At 40.0% G+C, this 22,478-nt stretch overlaps 2 protein-coding genes across 2 annotated transcripts in view; both read left to right on the top strand.

Annotated features, from left to right (window-relative positions):
* The first annotated feature begins 3 nt into the window (after positions 1-3).
* ASNSD1 (asparagine synthetase domain containing 1) lies at positions 4-8,222 on the top strand. Its single transcript, XM_060105727.1, has 3 exons — positions 4-1,467; positions 1,763-1,944; positions 4,982-8,222. Exons 1-3 carry the CDS (start codon positions 4-6, stop codon positions 5,265-5,267), a joined length of 1,932 nt encoding a protein of 643 aa, XP_059961710.1. The 3' UTR covers positions 5,268-8,222.
* An 869-nt stretch (positions 8,223-9,091) lies between these two features.
* Positions 9,092-22,478, top strand: part of ANKAR (ankyrin and armadillo repeat containing) — a 65,646-nt gene continuing 52,259 nt past the window's right edge. Inside the window, 4 exon segments of the mRNA XM_060105726.1 lie at positions 9,092-9,718; positions 15,790-16,227; positions 17,765-17,928; positions 18,575-18,678. Coding sequence (XP_059961709.1) covers positions 9,118-9,718; positions 15,790-16,227; positions 17,765-17,928; positions 18,575-18,678 — 1,307 coding nt within the window. The 5' untranslated portion in view covers positions 9,092-9,117.

Below are 22,478 nucleotides of genomic sequence, written 5' to 3'. Positions count from 1 at the left end.
GCAATGTGTGGCATTTGTTGTGCAGTAAGTTTTTCTGTTGAGCATTTCAACAAAGATTTGAAAGAGGATTTACTGTGTAATCTTAAACGGCGGGGACCCAACAGTAGTAAACAGTTGTTAAAGTCTAATGTTAACTACCAGTGTTTATTTTCTGGTCATGTCCTTCACTTAAGAGGTGTGTTGACTGCCCAGCCTGTTGAAGATGAAAGAGGCAATGTATTCCTGTGGAATGGAGAAGTCTTTAGTGGAATAAAGGTTGAAGCTGAAGAGAATGATACCCAAATAATGTTTAATTATCTTTCCTCTTGTAAGAATGAATCTGATATTTTGTCACTCTTCTCAGAAGTCCAAGGTCCTTGGTCTTTTATATATTATCAAGCATCTAGTCATTCTTTGTGGTTTGGTAGGGATTTTTTTGGTCGTCGTAGCTTGCTTTGGCATTTTAGTAGTTTGGGCAAGAGTTTCTGCCTCTCTTCGATTGGCGCCCAAACATCTGGAGTGGCCAATCAGTGGCAAGAAGTTCCAGCATCTGGAATTTTCAGAATTGATCTCAAGTCTGCTTCCATTTCCAAAGCTGTTGTTTTAAAATTGTATCCTTGGAAATACAACTCTAGGGAGGATGTTATCAAAGAATGTGTTAATAGCCTAACTCAAATTTCAGCAGATTTGCCAGCATTTGTATCAGTGGCAGCAAATGAAGCCAAACTGTATCTGAAAGAACCTGTTGTCCCTTTAAATATGATTTTGCCAGAAGCCGCATTTGAGATCCATTGCAGTAGCATTTCCAGCGTCCCACCGTCAAGAGAGACCCTTCAGGTCTTTCTTACTGATGGACACATGAAGGAAGTAGTCCAGCAGTTCATTGATGTCCTGAGTATCGCAGTCAAGAGACGTGTCTTGTGTTTACCTAGGGATGAAAACCTGACACAAAGTGAAGTTTTGAATACTAGTAACAGGAAAGCAAATGTTGCAATCCTATTTTCTGGGGGAATTGATTCCATGGTTATCGCAGCGCTTGCTGACCATCATATTCCTTTAGATGAACCAATTGATCTTCTTAATGTGGCTTTCATGACTAAAGAAAAGACCATACCAGCTGGTTTTAACAAAAAAGGGAGAAAAGAGAAAAATAATTGTGAAAAACGCTCTGAAGAATCCTCTAAAAATGTCACTGCTGCTGCTGCCACTAATCCTGGTGAACAATTCAACGTACCAGATCGAATCACAGGAAGAGCAGGGCTAAAGGAACTGCAAGCTGCCAACCCTTCCCGGATTTGGAATTTTGTTGAAATTAATGTTTCTCTGGAAGAACTGCAAAGATTAAGACGAACTCGAATATCCCACTTAATTCAGCCCTTGGATACAGTGTTGGATGACAGCATTGGCTGTGCAGTCTGGTTTGCTTCTGGAGGAGCTGGTTGGTTAGTGACCCAAGATGAAGCAAAACCATACCAGAGTAGTGCAAAGGTATGACACGGTATTTCTACTCAGGATTTCTGAGACCTAACTTTGACCCTTAAAGCTTTCAGCATTTAAGTTGCAAGAATATAGCGTATTTCAGGTGCATTTAAACTACAACACAAAGTATATGACTTTGTAAAAATTGGGCCTATTTTGCTATTTTATGACTTTGCCTTACGGCTTTTCTCTGAAAATGTTATCTTTGGGGTTATCATTTCTTAAGCTTGACTTTTATCTTAGTTAGTTTCCGTACTGTATAGTAGATAACATTTTTTATCTGGATTTCTTTAAATCTTTATAGGTAGTTCTTACTGGAATTGGTGCAGATGAGCAGCTCGCAGGTTATTCTCGTCATCGTGTCCGCTTCCAGACACACGGGCTGGAAGGACTGAATAAGGAAATCGCGATGGAACTGGGTCGAATTTCTTCTAGAAATCTTGGTCGTGATGACAGAGTTATTGGTGATCATGGAAAAGAAGCAAGGTAATTCCTATTATCTATCTGAGGGTTTTTGGGTAATCTTGTAAAGACAGTAGACTGTAAAAGGAGATTTTTAGGTTCCTTTTTCTTTGGAGACTTGTTCAAATGAATAACAGTAGCAGCAATATCTTGGCTTTATATTACAAACACAGTCGGTCAGAAGCAAAGCTGGAGAAGAGCCAGAGGAACAGTTTTTCCAGAACTCATTCTCCAAGAAATGGCTTTTCAGTAATTTTCAGATATGATACAATGACATGATTGCTTTTAAGACTACAGTGAAAGACTGTAAAACTTGAGGTAGTGAAATACTGAGAGAAGGTGTTTAAGGGGCATTGTTTTGTTTCAGATGTTTGCTTTCCTCCCAGTAAGGGCTTAGTCCTACTCCCAAGCTTTCTCCTCCAATGTTACAGAGCCTGACTTCGTCTCTACAGACATTTCTGTATGTACAGGCATACCTGGAGATATTGCAGATTCAGTTCCAGATCACTGCAAAAAAGCAAGTCACGTGAATTTTTTGGTTTCCCAGCACATACAAAAGCTATGTTCACACTGTACTGTAGTCTGTTAAGTATGCAGCAATGTTATGTCTAAAAACAAAATGTATATACCTTAATTTAAAAATACAAAACAAAAAGCAATCACAAGGTAACATCAGAGATCACTGATCACATATCACCATAACAAATATAATAATGAAAATTTTGAAATATTGTGAGCATTTCCAAAATGTAACACAGAAACGTGAAGTGAGCAAATGCTGTTGGAAAAATGGCACCACCGATAGACTTTGCTCATCGCAGGGTTGCCACAAACTTTGTTTGTAAAAAAAAAAAAATAACGCAGTATCTATGAAGCACAATAAAACAAGGTGTGCCTTTATAGATCCATACTGATTTAAATGGTGGTTCCGGTACTGGATTCCCCTCTGTCATATGTTTTTTGAACACAGTTTAGTCATATGTTGCAGATTACCTAAAAGTTTCAGAGATCAAGCCACTTTCATGTGTATATTCTTTTTTAATCTTAGGCGTTTGTGTTTACCTACAACATATTTCTGATGATAGTAAACAAGTGCTTGAGTACAACTTTTTGAAGCATTAAGGATAAAAGAAGATGTTTCATTTAATTATAAAAAGCAGAAATTTGTTCAAGTAGGTCAATTTATTAAGTGATGGTTTTATTACAAGGGTACGAGCATGCAAGAACAAGGAGTCCAAATAAGCTTCGTGGGAATTGGAGCATCATAATACACGAACCCTGAGACTTCATTGTTTCTTGTCTCTACCTTGTCATTCCTGTGTTGCCAGTTCTGACATGTAAAATTATCATAATTTTCAAAATTTCATTATAAAGAAATAAGTAATGCCACACTACAGAGTGTGTAAAATGTTTTCCTTTTGAAGGGTATATGTGTATGAGAGAGAGAAAGAGAAATTCAGTCCATTATTTCAGCTAGGTCAGAGAAAAGGGAATTTATTTTATTCAGTAAAAGCAGTTAATTCTAAAGACCCCCAGGACTTCCCTGGCGGTCCAGTGGTTTCAGACTCCGTGCTTCCACTGCAGGAGGCGTGGGTTCGATCTCTGGTTGGGGAACTAAGATCCTATATGCCGCATGGTGCAGCCAAAAAATAAAAAAAAATTTTAAAAGACCCCCCCCATGACATCCTTGGGTAAAAATGGATGTGAAGGATGTTTAAAACAGCAAATCAGAATTGTAATTTAATAAATACCATTATAGTGGCTAGATTTAAACCGATTTATTATGGATTTTGGCATAATAATTGTAATCTATTAGCTTCTCTTATTTAAATTTGCTTTCACAATTCATTTTTTTTTTTTTTTTTTTTTGCGGTACACGGGCCTCTCACTGTTGTGGCCTCTCCCATTGTGGAGCACAGGCTCCGGACACGCAGGCTTAGCGGCCACGGCTCACGGGCCTAGCCGCTCCGCGGCATGTGGGATCTTCCTGTACCGGGGCACGAACCCGCGTCCCCTGCATCGGCAGGCGGACTCTCAACCACTGCACCACCAGGGAAGCCCCACAATTCATTTTTATAAAATATTTTGTATAACAGATGCCTTTACCCTTTCTGATCTCTCTACTTAAGTTAGAATGAAATGTAATGAAATAGAAACACTAGTGTAATTGTATTGCATTTTGAGGAATTGGGAAGGAAGGGGGTCAGATTAGAGTATTTTAAATGAAAAAAAGAACAGAATTTGCTAGAAAATTAGGAAAGCCAAAAGAGCAGAAAGGTTTTTTTTTAATCTAATATTTTGTCCTGTTACACCATTTTAAGCATTTAAGCAATTAAATGTCGCCATTTAAGCAGTTTAAATGTAATTACAATTTTGATACCATAAAGTTTTGCCACAAGTAAATGTTTCACAAGTTCAGGAGAGCAGAGCCCTTCTATTATTGGTTTTGTGTCCCTAAAGTTCAATATCTTTAGATAGTAAAGAGCAGACACAGATTGAATAATTAACTCAAGACCATGCTTATTTTCAAGGCATCTCCCAAGATATCTTGTGAAACAATTTGAAATTATTTCTTGACATCATAGGCTTAATTTGTTTATCTGTTGAGGGAAAATTTCTTTATATTTTAGCATATGTATTAAAATTAGACAAGTGTTGTGAAATAGTTTTTCATGTGATTAAATTTTAGCCATAAAATTGTATAAATAACTAGAATTTTTTTCTTTTTTTTGTGGTGTGTGGCCTCACTGTTGTGGCCTCTCCTGTTGCGGAGCACAGGCTCCGGACGCGCAGGCTCAGCGGCCATGGCTCACGGGCCCAGCCGCTCTGCGGCATGTGGGATCTTCCCGGACCGGGGCACGAACCCGTGTCCCCTGCATCAGCAGGCAGACTCTCAACCACTGCGCCACCAGGGAAGCCCTAGAATATTTTTAATCTAGAAAAATAGTGCCCTCAAAAATAAATTTATACTATAAATACTAACATACTGAAGAAAATGCAAAAGAAATAATCACAACAGATTGATTTTTTTCTTTAATAGTAGTTATACTTTTTATTTTAGATTTCCTTTCCTGGATGAAAATGTTGTCTCCTTTCTAAATTCCCTACCGGTTTGGGAAAAGGCAAACTTGACTTTATCCCGTGGAATTGGTGAAAAACTAATTTTGCGTCTTGCGGCAGTGGAACTTGGTCTAACAACCTCTGCTCTTCTGCCAAAACGAGCCATGCAATTTGGATCCAGAATTGCAAAAATGGAAAAGAATAATGAAAAGGCGTCTGATAAATGTGGAAGGCTCCAAGTCATTCCCTTAGAAAACCTTTCTATTGAAAAAGAGATTAAAACGTAATATTTCACAGTGTAATAGCATTTACTGAATGATGATTTTAAAAAGTATCTGCTGCTTTATTATTGTATAATGTGGCTGTAAAATTCATTATGTGAATTTTTACTTTGTAGCGTAATATAACCAATTTAATCAAATTGATACTCCAGAGAAAGAGATTATACTTGAAAGAACAACCTGGATATTTTAAACTGTGGTATTAACATTGTTTTGAACTCTTACATGGTAATTTCCCACCAGCAACACTAAAAGAAGGCAGCTTGTATTGACTCTTCATGGTGGCTATATCCAGAAATAACTCAATTTGTTACTGTTTTTATTTAACAGATAAGAGAACTAAGGTTTAGAGAAGCTAAACAATTTGTTTGAGGTTCACACTCCTGAGAGACATGTGGTACATCTCTTTAGGCAGCTCACTGTCCCTCTCTGAGAACTTCTGGAGACTATTTTAAATATTCTCCTGTCCCACAGATCTCTAACCTCCCTCTCTTTAACCCATTCTCAGCTCATGACCTCGGCTTTTCACAGAGAAATCAAAGTCATCCAGCTAAGAACTGCTCAGCTTTCCAACACCAAAAGTTCTAACTTACCTGTGTGTGCACTCATCCTTTTCTTCCTTCTTGCCTTTAGAAAGAGAAATATATGCATCCATCCATCAAAAAGGCTGTGCCTCCACCTCTTCTTTGTATCCCAACCCTTCCTGCCTTTCAGGAACCTTACATTCGTCTCTCTAGTATCTTCATTCAGCCTCTTTATAGTATCCTTCGTATAATCATTTAAAATGTTTTAGTCTATACCAATTTAAAATGCACATCCTTGGTCCTACATCTTCCTGTACTTACCATCTCTTGCCTCCCACCCACACTCACCCTTTCCGCCTTTTCACCTAGTCACTCAACGTCACGCCAACCTGACATCATCCACCTACAATATTCAGTTGTGACCACCATAACGCAGGGTCACATTTTGGATCTATCCCCAGTTAGGGCTGACAGCCTTTCTGGATCTGGACATACTTTGATTCTTTTACTTATAGTGGGAAAGAAATTTTAGGAATTTACATACGTTGCTCATACTTCATAAGTGCAAACATGCATCTCTCTTAAAGCAGGCAGTGACTTTTTGACATCTCTTGATCTGGGAGAGCAATCACAAATTTATTAATATTCACCACCTCCACAGCAGCTAAGATAGCGACAGGGTTGGAATAGGAGAAATTCTGCCTTCAAACAGTGCCCAGAACCCTCCCTGTTGCTAAATTCAGGGAAAAGTTTCAGTTCTCATCTCCCTTGACCTAGAGCAGCATCCAGTGAAGTTGGCCATTCTCTTCTCTTGGCTTCTGTGACCAGTCTTGGCTTTCCTCCTGCTCTCCTGACTGCTCACTTTTTGTATTCTTTCCTGCCTCCACCCTCTCCACCTGACCTTTACATATTAAATTTCTCAGGGCTCCATCCTGGGTTATCAATTATCTATTCTCTCCCGTGGTGATTTCAGCCACTCCCCTGGCTTCATTCACCCTAAGCCTGCCGGAATGTATACATCTAACCCAAGCTGCCATTTTAGCTAAGACCTATATATCTAAGGCACATCTGACATCTCTACTTGGTTCTCTCACAGGTACAACTGAACACTTAATCTTGCCCTGATCCCCCATAGCTCCTGACAGAAATTGAGGTGTCACCTAGATGACCACCTTCTTTTTAAGCTCTGCCACTCTTCGATCTGTTCCCAGTAGGCCATCTCATTATTTCTCAAACCCATCCACCACCACTACCACCACTCAAGCCTGCACCTGCCCTCTACTGCCAGCAGTGTAGCGTAAACTCTTAGAATAAAGTTCAAAACCCTTAACTCAGCAGCCTGCATAGTCTGGCCCTCACCTACCTCCTCATCCTATTTTTGTGCCCACGTCTCTCTACTTCTCTATGCGGTTTTGTTCAGTTTCTCAAAAATTTCAACTTTCTCCTCAGCTCAGTTCTTCATCACCTGTTGTTCCCTATGCCTGGAAAGCTGCTTCTCCAGCTCTCTGCTTGGATAGCTCTTTCTCATCTATCAGGCTCAGCTTAAAAGATCACTTCCTCAGGGCAGCCTTTCCCATGAAGGTTAGCTTTCCTTCATGTGCTGTCATTACATCTTACATTATGGTACTGTTTAAATGCAGCTGTATGATTATCTGCGTAACTGTAAGCTCCTTGGGGTTTTACAGCTGCCCTTTTCCAGCGTCCCCCAGCGCGGCTTATAACAAGCGTTCCATAAATGTTTGTTGAGTAAAAGAATGATGATGGAGGTGGGATTCTAACTCAGGACTACCTCAGAGCCTGGGGCCCTCGCCTCCGCCGCTCTGTTTCTGTGCTTTCTCGTAGACAAATAGTGAAAGTAGGAAATGACAGAGATGCACCGTTCGCAGAGCCCCAGTCCAGACTGAGTTCTAAAGGGGAGGGGTGGGGGTGGAGTGGGGCATCTGCCTTGGAGGAATCTAAGCCGCGGAGAGCATCCCTGGCACCGGCGGGAGGCCCCGCCCTTGGAAGCACAGGAGCGCCCCCTCGCGGCGCGGCCCCGCCGTCCCAGGCCCCGGGTACCAACGGCTTCGGCCCGCGCAGAGGCTGCGGGACTTCAGCAAAGGCCCGGGTTCCCAGTAGAGCCTGGAGGCCGCGTGGGGCTAGCAGGCCTCCCCAGGCCCTCGGCTCAGGAGAGCCCCTCCCAGTTCACCCTGCAGTGGCTACCCTCGCCCTCGCCCTCGCCCACGTGGGACTCCTGACGTTGGCTTCGGGCCCAACGAGAGACCGGTCATTCAAAACGACCACTGTCCTTGGCCCCGGGAGTACTCCAAGGACCGGCATGGACACAGCTCCCGTCTCCTGGACAAGCAAACTAATCTCAGAGTTGGTTTCTTCCCTTTCCTTGTCCCTTCCTTTTTCCCGTGTCCAGTGGGCATAGGTCTTGAACTTGAGGATGGACAGACCTGGGATGGTTCTGATTCTGAAGGTGTGAAACCTCAGGCCTATCCTGTAACCTTCCTAGTCTCGTTTCTGCGTCTATAAAGTGGGGCTCCCAGCACCTGTCTCGCCGAGCAGCATCTAACTTTTTGAGAAACAGAACTTCTCTGGCTCCACTCCAACCAACTGGATCAGAAACTCTAGGGTAGGATCCAGCAATCTGTCATAACAAGCCACAGGTGATTTCAACACAGGCTAGATTTTGAGAACCACTATACAGAGGGGCCAATTAAATGAAATAAATATTGTGTATAAAGAGCTGGGCAAATAGTAGATGCTCAATAAATAGTGGTTATGGAAAACCACAAAAAAAGGGAAAAGCCCAAGCATAGATAAAAGAACAGATTGGTGGTTGCCAGAGGCAGGGGGTGAGGTGGGCAAAATGGGTGAAGGGGGTCAAAAGGTACAAACTTCAGTTATCAAATAAGTAAGTCCTGGGGATGTGATGTATAGCATGGCAACTATAGTTGATAATAAAATCTTGAAAGTTCTCATCACAAGAAAAAAAATTCTGTAACGATGTATGGTGATGGATATTAACTACATTTATTATGGTGATCGTTTCAAAATATATACATATATCAAATTATGTTGTACACCTGAAACAAATATAGTGTATGTCATTTGAAAATCTTTTTTTAATTGAAAAAAATTCTTTTTAATTTTTAATTGAAAAAGAATTTTTAATTGAAAAAATATAGTGGTTGACCATGAATCAATTAACGTGATAAAGATGAAAGGTACAGATTTATTTCTTGAGAAATTCAGCTTCATTACCATGGTAAATTTTATTGCTTGTCTTTTCCTTTTTATTCATTGCAGAAACTTCAAAAAGGACACACTAGAATTAATTAGAAATGTTAAGATTGCCCAAAAAAGGAACACCTAGATTTGATCAAATTCAAGATGAAGAAACTTACCGGGAGAATTTAGCAGTACAGAGAAATGCTTCTGCTTTTTTTGAAAAATATGATCGGAGTGAAGTACAAGAGTTGCTGGCTACTGCACTAGTTAGCTGGTTGTCTGCCAAAGAAGATGACCACTCTCAACTAGACATCCCGTGTGGAATTATGAGTCAGATAAATAATGTAGCCTTCTCCACTGCAATCCTACTGACTCCTGTAGACCCTACTGCCCTCTTAGACTGTAGAGAAGTCCATCAAATCATAAGGGAATTGGCTGTTGGAATTTATTGCTTAAATCAAATTCCTTCAATCAGTTTAGAAGCTAATTATGATCAGAGTTCTTCTTGTAAGTTACCTCCAGCTTATTATGATACCAGAATTGGGCAAATTCTGATCAATATTGACTACATGTTGAAAGCACTATGGCATGGAATATATATGCCCAAAGAAAAACGAGCTAGATTCTCTGAACTGTGGCGTACCATCATGGACATTGATCCAGATGGGAACCCTCAAACAAATAGAGATATTTTTGCAGAGTTTAGTTCAGCAGGTAAGAGAATTTAATTTGTTTTATTTTTATTAGAAGCCTTTTTTTTAATTTAAAAGTAATTTATCTGTGACTCAGTTTTATGTATTGAGCCATGTTTCTTGAAAGAGATTTCTTGAATTACAAAGAATATTCAATAATTAATAATTAATTTTTTTCAATGTCACCTTCTGAAGCTTGGTTAGGACCTGAACCACGGAAGTGTTCATTTGCTATTTACTGTTACCTGTGGCTAGACTTCTGTGAAGTTCAAATGCCTGGGAATAAGATTTGCTTGATGATACTAAGGCAGCCTGACTCACCTGCTATGGGTTGGGTTTCCAGATGTGTTTCAGGCTCTGTAGCTTTTGTGTGTACCAGCAAGCAGTACCATGTCTTGGAGATGGTACCTCTGTGTCTCAAAGACAGTTTAGATAGCTAATAGCTCTCACTTCTATGCAACGTATTCAACTTCTGTTGAGAGCAGACTCCAAGAGTACTAAGTATAGGCAGAAATTCTCCCCCTCTGGGTGAGAATTAGTCTGTGATGTTGGTGGAATCAACAGATGTCACTGGATAGGTGCAGAGTACCTACGATTGGAGGATCACTGGCTTCTAAAAGATTATAGCTGTAACTGGAACCGAAAAATCTCTTCTTGTTGTTCAGGTCCTTGGGGTGATTAGGGTGAAGTAATGCAAAATGATGCCAGTAATGTCTAGTAAGTTCCATTAATTTCTGCATCCCCTTGACTGGTCTGGTAGTTCCTCTTAAAGGGTACTGGTACTTTGGCACATGCAGATACATTGTTGAAGAGAATATGGCATGGTCAAAGTCTTAAAAACATTTGTTAGCGTTCAACCAGAAGTGCTATCGTTTCTGGTAGTGTAGGACCTCCAAGGCTAGTTGAGCTCACATAAATAAAATGTATCTAAATTAAGGTGTCATTTTGATGTCAAAGATGATAGAGTAGTTGATGACTCTTCTATCCTGGAAGTTGTCTAGTAATCTATATTCAGTTCACTACTCACTGGAAGACAGTAGGGAATATGGCACAAGCCAGATGATGTTTCTGCCTACTTGCATTGGCCAAGATGTGTCTATAAACTAAGCTACACCGTTTGCCCTTCTTGACTGAGATGATGCCAGGAACTTTGTGAAGATCTGAGCTCCAGGGAGGTTAAGGATCAGCACGATTGGATGGTGGGTTTTAACAACGTTAGAGTTTTGACAATTCTGACAAAAATTGGCTTGGCCTTTCTTCCCTTTTTACAAAGATTACTTTGAGACTCTCATCAGAAAGGAGGTGGGACTAATGAACCATCATTCCAATCTGGCATGTGTCAAACAAAGCAAAAGCCAGAGCTGACAGATTGACTAGTAAAGAAACAATGAGCCCTTTTTAGATCCAGATACCTAGGTGGGAACTCCATTATACAAGTCAAATTCTGGAGAGTAATCAGGGTTAGAGGTGCACATTGAGGATTCAGTCATTCATATGTTAAAGCCACAAGAGCCTTTGGATCATCCAGTGAGAAGATCAATAGTAAGAAGAGAGATGGCCAGGGCAGGAGGGAGCATGTGTCCTGTTTTGTATCTGCGGACAAAGGGCTCCTACTTAGTTGATGATAAGAATCAGTTATATCAAGCAACTTTGTGGCCCGACATCTGGTCTATTGAATCTAGCTGTCTGTCATGTCTGAGGCCACCCTCTATGAGTGGCGCTTCACAGTGGTGCTCCTGGTTGAGAAGATCAGAGAGACAGAGACATTCGAATCAAGCTGTAGGTGGAGTTGGGGAGCACCCAGAGACTAATGTTATCTGTCTTCCATGGCTTACGTTTTCAGGGGTGACATTCAAAATAATTAATCACCAGCACAGCATGAGCACTGACCCATCAGAACAGACATCAGCAATAATGCTGGAACAGGATCTCAGAGACCTCGTGCTTGTCATATGTACCCTTTGCAGGATCATGGAGCTTTCTAGGCTATCCCAGGGATGGGAGGCATTCAAAGAGCTCAGGGTTATAGCAATTTAATTTACCACACAATATGGAAGATTTCAGTATTTTAACAATGTGGCCATATTGATACGTAACTAAATATCAGTCCCAGACATTTCGACTTAATTCTCCTTTTCTGGATGGGAATTCATGTCTTGACTGTTACGATTCTACCACTAAAATATCTCAAAATCATCCACTTTGCTTTATCTCAACTACAACACCCTGATACAGAGCACTCTTCTCTAGCCTTACATACTGCAGCTGCCTTCTGGCTGCTCGTTCTGTAATCCCTTTTTCACTGAATGTGAATGAGGCTGGAAACCTTTCAGAGCCAGTCACTCTACCACCATGTGCCTTGGGAAAAGTGCTGTGTATGTTACACTAAAGCGCTTTGTAATATTGGCTGCCGGACAATCAAAGAAGAGCATCATATGGGGATAGAGATTTTTTTCTCCCTCCACCACACTTCAGGAGTCTGCTGAAGAACCAGCGGCATCAATATGCTTCAGGCACTGTAACAAAGGTATAGTGCAAACAGTTGTAAATGACCAGGCAGCAGACACTTGAGGTGTGCTGGGGCAGAGTTTTCAGGGGAAACTCCCAGAGGCAGCAACAGGAATAGGTACAGGTTCCCCATCATGCACCACATCTGGAGCATCGCTATGAAATCCTGCAGGGCCAAGCATCAGATTCCAGGAAAGGGACCTGGACTTCTAGAAGGTGGGGCTTTTATGCTGCATGCTTAAGGATATACAGGGTCAGACACCAGCATACAAGTGCAAAGTGTATTAGCCTAGGTTACCCCCCAAATTAGGGCCTGAAATGAGGGCTTAAGTCAGAGTAGTTTATGTGAAATGACTCCAAGGAACAGGAGTGAGGGACAGGAAAAGTGAATAGGAAAGGAGGAGTCATCAATCCAAGGACAATGCTGTTGAGCTTTCATCACCTGAATAATTAGGGCCGGTTTTGCTGGGACTCTGGGGAGTCACACACAATACGCTTCAGGATTGTCAGCCCGAGGGATGGAAGAGGACAGCATATTTTCCCTGACTTCTCTCCTTCATTAGTCAAAGGTTCCATGAGAGTTAACTCCCTCGTGCAGACTTGTTCATCCGTCAGAATGGTGGAATGGGTTCCATCAGGAGTCCACCACAGCAGTGGCAGAGAAACCCCAGGGCAAAAGTAAGGGCCACATGGTGCAGTCAGGTTACATCTGTGTGGAGCTGGTCCATGCAATGACAGCTAGAGTGAAAAATACTGTCGGGGAGGAAGTGAGGTAGGGAACAAAAGGTGTCTGATATAGAGTGTGATTTATGGAAATGTGGCTCTAACCCTGTGCTCTCAGCTTAGGCCTTGTAGTTGCCGCTGTATTGTGGCAAGACAGTGGCGAGACTTGCTATTTCATCTTTTCACGTTTGGGGAAACAGCACCTCCTCTCTTGACTTCGAGACTGGGTTCAAACCTTGTAACTGACCATGTGATAGCCTTAAACACTGCTACAGTGAATTTCCGAGGAACTCTGCGGGATGCCATCTATTTTTGTGGGAGGGAAGACTGCTGTGAATCACTGAGGCCAAGTTAAACTTCACCTCTTTAATACCTTTGCACTGTATAAAACCACCAGCAAACACCACCTTTAAAAAAACGGTAGCAACAGCAGTGGAGAATCGAGCACTCCAAAAATCTGGTCATATTATCCAGTTTGCTGAGAAGGGATACTCATTAGGGCAGGTCCCTTGATCTGATGCCCTTCTTTAAAACCAAAAGCTGGTAAACTGAAATTTTTTTTTTTTTTATGCCTCTGCTCATTCCTTGTCCTTTATCTGGAATGCCCTTCTCTCTCACCCCACTCTTCTGCATTCTTCCCCAGGTTATTGCTACTCAGTTTTCGAGACCTAATTCGGACACAGCCTCCTCTATTCTGTACACATTGTACCATTTTGTATTGAAATTATTGGTTTCATCTCTGTCTTCCTTAATAGATTTTTCTGTGCTTGAGAGCTTGAGAGCACAGAAAAGTATGCCTTTTTTGTCTTTAAATTCTCATCACATCTACAGTGCTTGGCACGTAGTAAATTTCAATCCATGTAGAAATTAAATGGTTAACAGAGTGTAAGAGAAAAGGAACGAAACTCTCGGGTTTTTAGTTTGAGGAGCTGATAGATAAATAGTGCTTTTAACTGTGATAGGGAATGAAAGAAAAGCAGATTTGAGGGAGAGGAAAGGTGGATTTTGTTCGGGAGTGCTTCTAGGACATTCAAGTAAAGATATGTATTAGACATGGAGAAAGAATCTGGAGTTAGGAGCAAAACCAGGGCAGGAGAGACTATTAAAAGAAATTAGCATAGAGGTTAAAAAACGACGGAATCTTGTATTTCTCCCCTCCCCCACCGCCTTCCAAATTTAGTTATATCCAATTTTTAGTTAAGTCCTCTCTCGTTTTTTACTTCATAATGACTTTGTATGTATCTTCCCAGCTGATTTGCATAACATGCTATGATCACATTTCCTTTCATTAATAACTTCTAGTTTTTTGTGACATGAGCAATTGTGCATTCTTTAAGAAATTCGCTTAGTTTTCCATTGTACATGTCAATTCAGCCCCAGACTTTTGAACAGAAATATCGAGCTCCTCTCAGTGAAGTGAAGTATCAGGTGGTGCAGCAGTTCCATTTTCTCCTTAGAGATGTCCCTCTCCACACTTTCACCCTCCTGCTCCCATCTGAGCCGGTAGATTATTTTCTCTAGGCACTTTACTGCTCTTCAACATCCATCCTTCCTCCGCCCCTACTCCGCCTCCCTCCCCCTGCCAGTCTCGTCTTTCACCTGAGAGGCCTTCCTCACCAGTCTGGTGATCCTTGCTGTTCCATCCTGGTTGAGGGGTGAGGCAGGAGCCCGCTTGCTGACTAGTACACCACACCGTAGAGTGATTAGGAGGAAACCTTGCTGTTTCACTGGGGAGACTTTCCCCAAATACCATATTTGTAGGTCCCTTCTCTTTGATTGGTCTGTTTCCTGCTATATCCTGCTTGGAGGGGGCAATGAGCCTGGCGCCAGAGGAGGGGAATGGTCTGTGGAGCTCCCCATTCCCTTCTAGTTTTTCAGCCTTTCTGCCCTTCTGGGGTGAGAATTGACTTGCTGCATTTTGGCTCCCATCCACTCAAGCCACAAAGTTTTAGAGGAATCAACAGTGCTCTCGCTTGTGTTTAGATCTATTTTAACTGTCAGAAACGCTTAATTTCTTTTTAATCTCAATAATTTATCATACTAATTCTTTTGCAAAAGGGAGATGAATCATAGTGGCCATCTTAAAAATCCAAGAGTATTCTGGCTTTTTTAATATGTAGACTCGAGGAAGAAAAAAAGGAAAAAGAAAGGGGGGGACGCACATTGATGAATTATTTACACTTTAAGGCACGTATATTACACACTCCACATTTTCTGTGAAGTCTTATTTTACGGTTCTAAGCCATTTTCTCAAGCTTTGATTAAGGTTGTAAATATCTTAAAAAAGATAATTTGACAACAAGAAACAATTTAATTTCATCATAAATGGGAAGAAAATAATATAAAAATTGTCATTCATAATATAGAGTAAAATCAAGTTTCAGTTCTTGTTTCATCATGATTAGTTGGTAGGAAAGTTATTTGTTGTATATGTTTAGCTTCTGTTATCATCAAAAAGAAGAAATATGTAATATAGGAGCTGAAAAAGCAAATATACTTTATGCCCAAGTAAGAAGCTGATTCTCTGCTTAAAGGAAGATCACATTTCTTCTTGTTCTTCCATATTTTCTTTGATTAAAGATGGGACTTATGTTATTATGTTTCCATGGTGTTGTATTTCTCCAAAGAGAATGAAAATCAATTCTTTTTAATTCCGCGAGCTTCCATCTTTCTTTACTCTGCTTAGTTACCACGTATCTATCTGCTTTTATTCTTTGACAATTTTACTGGCATTTCATTATCCCTTTGCTGTCATTTCGGTAGAATTTCAAGATGAGAAACCCTGTCTTCAATCTACTCTGTTTATCTGGAAACCAAGTAAGAAATTTTCACAATCTAAAATCTTTCTTTTTTGCTGTGAAGGTTTGATAGATATTACAAAGGATCCAGACTTTGATGGCATCTATGATGAAGACATGAATGAAGATCCAACATATAATCCCAATAGCCCTGAAGAAAAAGCTGTATTTATGAAATATGCTGAAAATATTCTACTAAAGTTGACATTCAGTACCACACAAGTTCAACAGTGTGAAAATGTTTTTATATTTGAAACAGCCTATTGGCTTACTAATGCTGTAAGGTATAATCAGGATTATCTTGACATTTGTACCTACCAGAGATTACAGCAAAGGTTATATCTTCAAAAAAAGATTATTCAAAAACACTTTGAGAAGAAAAAAGAAATCAGGAAAGGGATAGGATACCTAAAATTAATATGTTTTCTGACTCCATTTCTACTGAGTTTAAAAAAGAAGATGAAAGTTCCATATTTAAGTAGTCTGCTTCAGTCTTTTTCAGGTAAGAGTATCACCAAAAATTATATATAAAATGTAGATATATATTGAACTTATATGTAAATTCAATTTTGTTTCTAGTATGTGGGTCCAAGCATGTAACCAAGCTGTAGCCTGTTAAAAAGCAAAATGTAATGTCTCCAAAATAATTAAAAATACTTGGTATATTCACACAGTACATGGTATATATTTATATCAATTATAAGGACTGTTGAAATACTTAAAATGAGTTCTGAGAAAATAGGGAAATATGCTATGTTCACGATGGGACAACACTATATTATATCTCATTCAAATTATAAGTTCAGTGCACTTCTACTCAACATCCCTATTGTGTTTTTCATGAAAGTTTAGAAATTGATTCTGAGATTAATATGGAGCAGTAAAAGATCATGAATGCTCTTACATTTCTGAAAAAAAGATGAAAACATATTAAAAACTTTAGTAATATATTGGTATTATAACAGAAATAGACAAATGTAAGAGAATAGAGAGCTAAAATAGGACCATGTTTACATGGAATTTGACAGGAATGCAGAGCAGACTATTCTTCCCACCCAGATTAGCACACAATTTGTGTATTTTCACTGGTGCTCAAACTTGTAGGCTTATTATAGTGGGCTTTCTATTCAGATGGCAAATTTTCAGTAGAAATTTTGCAAGTCATTTAATGAAAATTTGTATCATGAGAATTATGATAGTGAAGATTATAATCCATATCTGTAAACTATTTAAAAATGGACTCACCACAGTGCTTGTCCAGGGTGGGGTTGGGGAGAATGTCATGTGTATGGAACTAATACGGTTAAAGAGGATGTTAGCTATATCTGTAATGTCTTATTATTTAAATTATTGGAAACAAATACGACTAAATATTAATAATTAATTTCCAGGTGGTGAGATTAAGGTGTTATATTTTTATTTGTACTTTTCTAGACCTTTTGCATTTCTCAAAATACATTATATACCTTATATTGATGAAACTATATTCTGCTAACAAGTCAAAATATTGACTAAACCTAATCCTTGCCAGGATTTTAGAAAATTATTTTTCAAAGTAAATTTTATATGTGTAGCTTCATTACTTTCCAGAAAAATGGGCTGATTATTTTTGTCATGTGAGAGATACCCACCTTTTTCTTTATAGTGTCTCTCTTTTCCTTAACTAGCTCAGGTAACTTTTGTTTATTTAACTAAAGATTCTCCACGGCACAGAGTTTCAAATCTTTCCTGATAATTGGGAGTAAAATATTAGTCTTGAGCTCATATGTAGTAATCAATAAGTAAAATAATGTTTTGATTATTCTTTTGAAACGTCTGTACAATGAAACTACAAAATAAGACCAAAATGTATGATATAAATATATTTTAATATTTAAAATATACATTAAGAGCATGAATAAATAGACTGTAATTGCCAAGATTTCCATTTCACATAGAATTTTTTCACTTTATGAGAAAGAGAATTTAGACCTCAAAAATATGATTGCCTATATGCTGTTATTCAATTTTTAAACAAAAATTTGTTTTCATTTTTGGAGATGACAAGGTCAAGACAGAGCGAGAATTGCCTCCATTTATTTATGGACGAGATTTTAAATGCCAGAATTTTCACTACAAAGAGGATCAGTATTTTCATGTTCATGGAGGAATTGAATTTGATATCAGCACTCCTTCAATTGAGAATGCTTTGGAAGATTTTAAGGTTTAAATTATTATTGTTCCTGAAATGGTTTGTCATTTTATCCTATTATCCTTTTATCCTATTCTCCAACCAGAAAGATTCTCTGTTGGTACAGGCACTAGGCAGCTCTCCAAATGATTATATTTACAACTCACTAATTTCTTCAAACATTACATAACATATATGAATTAAGTGCAAGTATATCTAAGGTCTTGTGTTAAATGTCAGAGATAAAATGATAAATAAGCTAGGCACAACTATCATCCTTGCAGAATTTACAGACTTCTAATGGACCACATTTGCCCTAGAATAGTTAAGCGAAGAATACAGTAGAGATCCCTGAACATTAACTACATATTCTTCCATTTTTCTCAAAAATTAGTATTAGAACAGAGATCCTCTAGAGTTTGAGAACAAAATTCATCTGAAAAACATAATACATTTCAATTGTCATTGTTTTTCTTCCTTCTCCATATTATATTCTTTTTAAAAAATTTTCCTCTCTAATCCAAATTAGGGATTGGATATATTCAGTTATTACCAGGGTCACTTGGGATTTTTTATTAAAACTTTGTCCTTTACAGGTATAAAATTTCATCTAAAATAAGTTATAATTGTTTAGATTTGTTTAAAGATTTTTTTTTTTGTAACATAACTTGTATTTTAGAACAATTTAGAAAAAATACGGGATTGTGCTGCTAATACATTTGCAGAAGATTCAGGATACAAAGAATATTACTCAATACCAATCATGAAATTAAATGGAAGAAGGTAAGGAACTTATAGTAATTATTCACAGTAACACAACTTGTTGAAAGCAGAAAACCGGAAAGTGTCAAAATGCAAAGGCTAACTTAAAACCTCAGGATGGAGATCCTAGAACAATGATAACCCCCGTGAATGACTACGGACTCTGCAAAGTATTAAATGTTATATTTATTACTTCATACACCTTGATACATTCTGTGTAATAATCCTTAGACATTGTAATTTTTTTTTTTTTTTTTTTTTTTTTTTTTTTTTTGCGGTACGTGGGCCTCTCACTGTTGTGGCCTCTCCCATTGCGGAGCACAGGCTCCGGACGCGCAGGCCCAGCGGCCATGGCTCACGGGCCCAGCCGCTCCGCGGCATGTGGGATCTTCCCGGACCGGGGCACGAGCCCGTGTCCCCTGCGTCGGCAGGCGGACTCTCAACCACTGCGCCACCAGAGAAGCCCCTAGACATTGTAATTTGTTCTTACAGTGAACACAGTGGTTAAATGGGGATGGAGGTGGGGCTCAAATCCTATGGGCCCACTAAAAAGCAATGGACTCAGCATACACCCCTTTGTTTCCGTAAGGAATATGATTTTAAATCCTCTTCCTCTGCTGGGTCTTGTTAAGCCTGTCATCTCTTAGAGCACCATGCTTCTCTCAGTATTTTTAGGCTCTTTTATGTATGTTCTTGGATTTTCACAGGTTGGAAACTGAAATTTGTAAATAAGGGAAATAGAATGCAGAGGAAACATTTGAGTTGGAGGTAGAGACTTGAGATTTTAAAGCATATTGTAGTTTGTTTTGTTTTTCTTAAAGTCATGGAAGTAGTTGAGAGGCTAGGGCCATGTCAGGAACTCTGGAGAATAGAAACCTTTAAGGGGGGTGGGGAGTCGCAGAGGAGAGAGCAAAAGAGACTGAGAAGAAATGATAGAGGTAGAGGAGAAACGAGAAAGTATGATAGCATGGAAGCCAAACGGGAGAAGTTTTAAAATATGGTAATAGTTAAAAGCATCAAACTCAAGAGAGAAAAAGGCCAAGTTGATTTAAGACTGAAGAAAGCCCTCTAAATTTGACAATGACTTGATAAGATGTGGTTATAGAAGGCTATGTGTAATAAGTTGAAGGATAAAGTCAGAGAGAGTTCATGGGATGTGAAGAAGTAAAGACAAAGATTATAAATTTCTTTCAAGATGCATGGCAGTGAGGAAAATAAGAGGAATAAGGCAGAGGGAGAAGCAGATAAAAGATGAAAGGTGGATCTTCCCACTGAATACTGCCTGGTTGCACACAAGGTACTAGAGCTAAAGTCAAAGACCATGTGGCTAATGGCCTCCATGATTTTGAAGGGAACTAAGAAGTAGATCTCACTCCTCTGGAATGGACAGTTGGTGTGCATCTCCCTGGAGGAGGAATCTCTGAGGGACCTAGCACCTGTAGACATACTCCATGTACGATTCTTGCCAAGCTGGAGGCTCTTCTAAACAAAAGTTTATTCTCCCAGGTTCTAGTGTCTAGTGGGACATGAATGATCCTGGAAACGCAGGGAAAGAGCTGGAATGAAGGCTGTGCTGGATGAGAAGTTGTTGTGGGTGAAGGAGTATGGTCGGTGTAAGCACCCTGCCATTGCACCCTAAGGGATCCAGTCATATCACTGCAGTGGGATCTCATAGTGGAATTGTTTCTCTAGTTTCTGACGAATGCACAGCATTTGGTTATCAGTGTTGGCCAATTGTAGACGGATGGATTTGAATTTTCAGACTTTCAAAACCAGCATAAGCTTGTTTCCCAGACCCAGCCAGCATGGGGTAAAAGTGAAAACCACAAGAGGAGGAGTAGAATTTTCCTGGCTCCTGAGCCAATTACCAGTGAACCTTCAGTTCCCTATAAAATCTACCCCCACAGAATTATTTCTAGAAATCTTGTATGCCCGTGGACAGCACTCTCAGCTACTATGACATATTTTCAGTCTCCTCCTCTCCTGCCTGGGCTCCCTGTAATGATCCACTGCTGGAACCCCAGAGCCCAACAGCCCCAAGAAGGCAACTTGATACTGATGTCACTGTTGTCTCTGACACTGCTGCTTCTGGTTACAGAGCTGGCATCACCCCTGGGCTGACTCCTCCTAATGTCTGGTAGATAGCACGCATCAAATGTGAGATGTGTTGAAGCCAATTCAATGACATAAAGATAATTTCTTACCCAATTTTATTGGTTTCAAACAACTGCTGCCTTGAGCCCCTAACAATTTGGTGCAAAAACAGCTCTTTCAGTCATTTTTCTTACAGTTGTTTCTTTCTATGTAGGGATCTTCTTTCTTTGTTGGTCCTGGACCAGAGAATAATCTGAATGATTGAAAACATACCATCTCAAAATCTCCCCTCTTCTTTGCTTTTAGGGGCACTGTTATTGGGCTGAGCTCGTATCGTGATGTTCTCTTTCCTCAGAATGATTTACTTCCTAGGAGACTCCCGGTCCCTAATGAAAATAGGATCATTTCCACTTGCCTTCCTGCCCTGCTTGGAAACATCTAAGTCCTAGATTCATTTTTGGCTCAGGTTGTATTCTTCCACCATACCAACATCAAAAAATAGGAGCCACAGTCAGATACCCAGGATTTGGCAGTCCATGAAAGTAGAAGAACTCATGAATTATTAAGATGACAATGATTGGAGAAAATAGATGAGTTGATACTGATACTAAAATGTCCTACTTGGGGGAGAGCATACCAGTATCATGATGCTGTTGTGGATGTTAGGAGGCACGTCAGAAGTCAACTTGACGTGACAGTGGCGTGTCAGGGAAGTGTGATGTTAGAGGGTCCTACTGCAGTCCCTAAGCTGAGTGCAGATGCCCAGGCAGAAGACTATGGAGGGAGTTGTTTAAAAGTGAGGCTCCGCTAAAGCCCCTGCTGATGCCTACACTTAAAGTTTTGAGTAAGAACAGTGGTGTGTCACTATGCAGTACTTGGATGAGGGTTCACTCACAGTGCTGGCCATCTGGGCTTTCTGTGCTTCCAGTAATCATCTCTGTGTGGGCCAGTGATGGCCTAATGCACAGGTTGTGTATCCAACTTTGCAGGGGTGGGGGGGTGGGTCACAAAATTCTGAGGTCAGAGACTTTTTCAGGGGACAGTGATCTTCACCACCAGTTTCTTCTCCAGTTTCTAGGGTAGGACAGCTCCCTGCTGGTTTTGGATGTTTGATTGGTATTGGATGATGAGACCAAATTTCTAAAAGAAATCAGCCTGCCCTCCCTTGGTATTTGTTAAATTCATAAGTTTGTTTCATCGCTTGGGCAGTGATCTGGGAGTACATCACTGAGTACCAGGGCTCCAAATGTAGTCAGCAGCTTCTGATTCCATAGCAATTTCCCACAGCCAGAGCCAGCTCCCTATAGAAGTACATGAAAAGACAGAGGTTTCTGACACTGGGATTCTCTTGGAGCAAGATGATGTAGAGCTGGGCCAGCCAAAGACCAAAGGACATCCTTAGTGTAATCCCTCATGCCTAGATCTATGGACACAGTCTTATGGGACTTGGGGTATCTGTATATGGTGTCCACTCTTATCAGTGTGTATAATACCAAGGAAAGGTGAGCCGTTTTCTTCCAGAAATTTAGTTTAGTCATCCAGTGCAAATCAAGTATCCAAGTCTGATCCATATAGCTCCTTAAGGCCCATTAGCCTATCACCACTAGGATCTGAAAGCCTTCAAATCTGGGTAGGATTCAGAATACCTGCTCCTCAATTTCGGAGGCTGGAGTCTAGTAAGTTAGGCAAGTTCCCACTGATGAAGGAGGACAAAGTGGCAAGTCCGC

Source organism: Mesoplodon densirostris, chromosome 8 (assembly GCF_025265405.1).
Source record: "Mesoplodon densirostris isolate mMesDen1 chromosome 8, mMesDen1 primary haplotype, whole genome shotgun sequence".
NCBI lineage: Eukaryota > Metazoa > Chordata > Mammalia > Artiodactyla > Ziphiidae > Mesoplodon > Mesoplodon densirostris.
The sequence above is the reverse complement of the archived record's forward strand: the minus strand, read 5'-3'. Positions and strand labels throughout refer to the sequence as shown.